A 6,000-nucleotide genomic window follows, 5' to 3' on the forward strand; every position below is an offset into this window, starting at 1 on the left:
ACCGTGGCTTCTGTCTTGGGCACCATCTCTCACTCACTTACTCTCTCGCTTTCTCACCCTGGGTGAGGGAAGGCAGCTGCTCCTCCCCTATGGAGAGGCCCAGGTGGCAAGGAACTGAGGGCAGCTCAGGCCAACATCAACAGACTGGTAGAGCACACAGTGAAGCCACGTCCGTAATCCCTGACCCGCAGAAACTGGGAGATAATGAACACTGTTTTAGCTGATGAGTTTTGGGGTAATTTGTCATGCAGCAATAGATAGCTACTACAGGCTAATTCCTCCCCATCTGTCAGAGAAGATCTGAAATCCACCCTAACTATTTTATTATTAAGTGGGGGTCCCAAAGTGAACATCCCAAAATTTGCTTGGGTTTATTCACGGGTTAAATAACATTTGCTTCTTGACCCTCTGATACTAATAATTATAATTTATTACTCTTCTGTTTCAGTTGCTGAGACCTCTAACGGCTTAGATTCAAGCACTGATTGTGTTATTAAATAAAAATGCTTTGAGTCTGGTCAGAATCCATTAGTGCTAAATGCCTATACCAGGACGAATAAAATGGGAAAATTAGAAGAGCCTGTACCTGCTTCGAGGCAAAACCTTCTCTTCCATGTGGAAATCATGATTCATCCCAATCTCCTTGCTCAGCTTGGAAACATCATTAACTGTATCCATCAGACCTGTGACAGAAAGAACATATGAGGCACACCTGAAACTAATGTTCTATGTCACTTATACCTCAACTGAAAAAAAAGAACTTATGGGGGACACCAGTGAACTCAAAGAAGTCTGAATTTCTATTTTATTCAGAGATTCACTCCACTGAGTAGGCTCCAAATTGAGATTCATCACAGTGACTTTATACACACTCATTCGACCATTCCAGTCAGTTATGTTTTCCGAACTCTAGGCCCCATGACAGAGCCTCTCAGTAGCCCAGCATGGGGGTAAGGGAGGACAAAGAAGCTATCTTATAAAAAAACAAAGTGAAACTGATTAAAAACCTTTCTCTTAAGAAATAAAATAACGAAGTGGCAAAGAAATAATTTGTGATTTGCAAAAATAATGGTAATCTAAGGATATTACGATTCCACTCTCCTCTTCCTGCCTCTGATGGAAGTTAAATTCTCCACACAGAGGGTACTGAATGGCGTCAATCTCACCTGGTATTCTAAAGTAGTTTCCAGAATTTAGGATTTCACAGACTAGTAAATATCCAAAAAGATTTTGAGCAACTGACGACAGCTTGCCAACTTTTTGTTCTGTCAGGTATGGATAGTATGAAATAAGCAAATAAAAAATCCACTGTAGGTACTTCCCTGGTGGAGCAGTGGTTAAGACTCTGTGCTCCCAATGCAGGGGGCCCTGGTTCAATCCCTCGTCAGGGAACTAGATCCCACATGTATGTCACAACTAAAAGTGTGCATGCCACAACTGAGGAGCTGGTGAGCTGCAACTAAGAAGCCCGCAAGCCGCAACTAAGACCTGGTGCAACCAAGAAAAAAAAAATCCACTCTACCACCACCAAAACCATTTCATAAAAGAAAAAGGATAGTTTAAACTCCCAAAAAGCGGAAAGGGAATACAGTCAGAAAAAAGACTAGTCCTGAAAACTGAATCAATTTAGCTTTAGGAAAAACTCATTACAATATCTTTACTTCATTTCACACAGTATGCTAAGAATTTTGTCACAAACCAGCTCTGGCATTTGGGAACCACTATTCTAAGTTCTTAGTACAGACCTACCTGATAGCATTCTTACATAATTGGCGTACATGGTAGTTATTATTACTTGGTATAAAAGAGCTGCACACAATAAATCATACTTTCTCACTCTCTTTCAATGAAGCTTCAAAATCTGTTCACAAAAACGTATTTGGCTCCAAGATGTGGAGGGGATATAAATGAACTAAGATTGGCCATGAGTTGATAATTGCTGAAGTTGGGTGATGAGTAAATGGGGGTTCATTATTCCAATCTCTCTACTTTTGTATATGTTTAAGTTTTCCATAAGCAAAAAGGTTTAAAAATGTAAAAAGGAAAAATTGCAGAAAAGAGGTTTCATAGGAGAATGCCTTTGTTCTTAGAAGAGAATGAAATATTTAGAGGTAAAGTCATGACTATAACTTCAAGAAAGAAAAAATACATACGTAAAATACAATAAGAGAAAAAAACAGTGTGGCAAATGTTAATGTGGGCGTTCGTTGTTTTTTTTTTACTTTTCAACAGATTTTAAATATATCGAAATAAAAAGTTAAGGATAAAAGGTGATTGTAAAATTTACCAAAAAGCCACCAGCAGAGTTTCCGTTTAGGTAAATGTAAAGGTGAACTGAACCTTAGGTGGACGGGAAGTTCCCTTTATTTTTACAGTCTCTCTGAAGTCTTCAGTTTTGGCCAAAATGGCAAAACACAGTCAAATATGCAAACAGACGTACTGCTAATTCAGTAATGCAAAATCAGAACAAAGAGAAAATCTTCAAAAGGAGATTGAGCTGCTTGTAGCAGCTTATTGAAGGACTGAGGAAAATACACAGAAACACTTCCCAATTACAACAAACCAAAGCTCATAGCCTGCTTTGACAAGACTGTTCTGTCGCTCAAAAGTACCATAGCACTATGCAACTCCTACAGCTGTAAAATTCAGGAACAGGGAGGGTTCAAAGAGAAATTAGAGGTAAAAAGTAACTAAAATAGATTTTTAAAACCCAGATCCCAAGGACAAAGACATTTTCAAGATAATTTGGTAACTTAACCAAGTCAACCTGATATATAAAATTTCGAAATTATTAAAAAAGAGGAGTTTGGTTATTCAGGTAAGGGAGTTGTATTGCCTAAATCAGGATTCCAAAGCACCCCATTTGCTGCTTTTCCTTAACCAGCAGCGACCCCGTGTGGCTACAAGAGAAAGAAATGTGATTGAATTTAAAGAATTTAACGCAGGTTTTTGCACGTGGACAGGCCTTCAGATTGATGACTGCTGAAATTGCCTGGTGATTATTACAAGGGAAATGCTGGATGAGTCCCAGTGAGATCAGACGTAAAGTGTGGAAGATACTTTGTGCCCCAATAAGAACTATAAAAGAACATCTCTTATAGTATGAGCTAAAGAGTATGAGGCCAGAGCAGCATTACTAATGCAGTCAACGAAGCACCGAGAGAACACAATGCCCATCTGGGACCATTTCCGTTCTTTAAAATCTACCCCAGGTGTCTGCCATTTTCCACCTACAAATTCAAAATAAAAGAATACAAAGCTGGCTCTGGACTGACTCAACCTCACATCTTGTCAGATTCAAGAAATCGCTCTTGGGTCACATCTTTCTCCAGGACTACAAACTCTGAAGATCTTCTGGTCAACAGAGGGCCTGGGGCCTGAAAGTAGAGATTGGGGGCGGGGGGGGGGGAATGAGGAAAAAGGGGGATAGAGAAGTGCGGCGCCGCGGGCTCCTTCCCACCTGACCCACACTAAGCACCCCGAGGGCCTGGGCCGGCGGGGCTGGACCTACTGAAAGGGTGGTTCTTGGGGCTACTCATGTCTTGCCGGGTCGGTCCTGAGGTTTCGGGCTTACAGGGCCCGCTCTCTGCATCGCCAAGGTCCTTCAGGGGCACGTTTTCCTCCACGTCCGTCATTTTGCTGATGGAATCTGGGTGGGGGAGAAATGGGGCGCTGTGGGCGGCGAGGAAGGGGGCTCTCCAACTACCGAAGGGGTCTGGGGCCCGGCCAATCGCGCCCGACCTGGACAAACTAAGAGGAGGGTGGACCGCTTCACCGTCTCTCGGGGACCGACATGGGCAGAGGAGACTGGAGAAACGGGGCTGGGGAATCACAGAGAAGTGAGTGCTGGCTCCGCAACCAGGAAACTGAGGCCAGAGGGGCGGCCTGCTCGCCCGAAACGCCCGCCCCAGGCCCACCCGGGCTCCAGCAGCAGGGGGAGCCCACGGCGCTCAAATTCCAAGCCCCTCACCTCCTCCACGGCGACCAACCACCACTGCGGAATCGAGCGGGCTCCGGCGCACCTCTAGACTGGGGCCGTACCACCGCGGCTGGGCAGCGAGGGGCGACGGCCGTGCGGGGCCGACCCGCGCGCACCCCCGCCGCCGTGCCATGGTGGGAGAGTCCGGGATTTGAACGTAAACCGCCGCCCGTCTCCGGGGCAACGGGGAGGGGCACGTGCCGGCCGCCGCCGGCTTCTCTGGTGGAAGCGGCCGGCTAGTGCCTCGGTCCTCGAGGGCTCGAAGCCTCCACAGGCCTTTGGTTAACTGGTCCCCGGGTCCCTTCCCTGCCTGACATCTCCCGCCCTCCACGAAAAAGATCACCTGAAACTACTTAGGAAGGGAAGGAGCACCATGTTTTGTTTCTCTTCAGCCTGTTCATAAAACTTGAGAACCACACCCAGGCGGGTTGTTTCCTTAGCACATCCTGGGCCCATTGTGAGAGGTGGGCCCTTCTCCCGTTCTCCAGGTGTGGAAGCTGAGAAACCGTGCCAGGTGCTTGTCGGAGCAGGCGCGGGGACTGGGAGGCAGTGTAGGCTCCTCCCACTGAATTCCTGGCCACGGGCTCATCTGTGGCTTGGGGTCTGATCCCGCCGCTCCAGGCCGCAGGTCACCAGCCGTTCTTGGTTCCTGGTCAGCTCTGTTGACCCTGGAGTGATGTGAGGACATGGAGTGACCCCTCCTCTCCAATCCCTGCACTTTGGGGGAAAAAATGAAAAGGAAGTTTCCGTTCCACATTCTCCCATCCTTCTTTATTACTTTGACTTGATTTCTTACCACAAAAGCTTACTTTAAAAATAAATAAATAAAAGATGAAAGTATTGCCTGTAAGAAACCAAGTTCTCATTACAACCCTTGCCTTGTTAGTGTGGAATGTGGATCTTTCTTGCACAACTCCTATAGTTTGAAGGGGAAAATTATGAAGAGATCCAAGAACATTTCTGCTTAAGAAAATCCACTTCACTCTGAGGCCCAGGCAGATAGGAGGGGAATGGCCTAGCAAATTTACTGTTTAGCCAGAGTATCTCAAATCAATACATACTAAACTTGCCCCTTCCTCCCCATCACCCTTTCCTAGTGTTTCCCTCAGGGATGTCAACTGTGAAGCAGGCTGGCCTACACCCCAAAGCCAGAAGTGGGAGGAAGTTGTCTGACTGCAGCAAAGAGTTAAATGAAAATATGATTCTTCATTATTACAGGGATATATTTAGATCGGGTTGTTGACTTCTCTATCAAAAAAAATTTTTTTTTCCAGAATTCTGTTTGGGCATTTTTATTTCTGGGAGAAAGTCTCCAGAATGACACCAGTTTGTTTTCCCACAAAAATGGCATTGCCATAAAACTTGCCCTGCTGATGCCTGAAATTATGAGAGTAGTTCATTCATATACATTACACAGCCCCTTTAAGCGTCCTCTTCTTACCCAAATTCTCTGGAAGGGGCAGTAGGAAGAAACAGCAGTGTGGGAGCATGTGGAAGAGGGGAGGAGACAGGCCAGAAGAGGAGGAAAGGATGGGGGTAGGAGAGACAGAACTGGACTTTTCTCAGGGTCAGCGTGGGGACAGCATTTCATGATCTTATCTTTAATAGTTTTCAGAACCAACTAGGCAAAAGTTAGAGGTTGAGGAGAATAGAAAGATGATGTGAGAGATAAACTCTCCTTCCCTTTGGGGTCTTAGTTAATAATAACTGATTTTTGTTTAATGATCTACAAAATGCTTTTACATTGCAAATGTAATGTATACGCTCTGCATGCAATCCTACCTGTTCAGTAGGCAAGGCAGGTGTTATATTGGACCATTTAATAGATGAGCAAGCTGGGGATCAGAGAGATTTCAGGGAGTTTCCAAAAGTCACACGGCAAGCAGCGTCTTGACTCTTGATCATATACTTTTTATTAATTCACACCACCTCCCTAACTCTGGCTGAGAAGCTATATAAAAAGGAAAATATAACTAACATATAATGGTATGGTAAGTCCCAGAATGGAGTACAAATAAGAA

General features: G+C 45.0%; 1 protein-coding gene across 1 annotated transcript in view; it reads right to left on the minus strand.

The window, feature by feature from the left end:
• The window catches only part of TCP11 (t-complex 11), a gene marked incomplete at both ends in the record, with an annotated part of 29,311 nt that extends 25,676 nt beyond the window's left edge, over positions 1–3,635 (minus strand). The window contains 2 exons of the mRNA XM_082847819.1: positions 587–683; positions 3,512–3,635. Of these exons, the coding sequence (XP_082703945.1) occupies positions 587–683; positions 3,512–3,635 (221 nt within the window). The remainder of the gene's footprint in view (positions 1–586; positions 684–3,511) is intronic.
• Positions 3,636–6,000: the final 2,365 nt, after the last annotated feature.

This window comes from Leucopleurus acutus (genome assembly GCF_964270905.1).
Source record: "Leucopleurus acutus genome assembly, chromosome: 10".
NCBI lineage: Eukaryota > Metazoa > Chordata > Mammalia > Artiodactyla > Delphinidae > Leucopleurus > Leucopleurus acutus.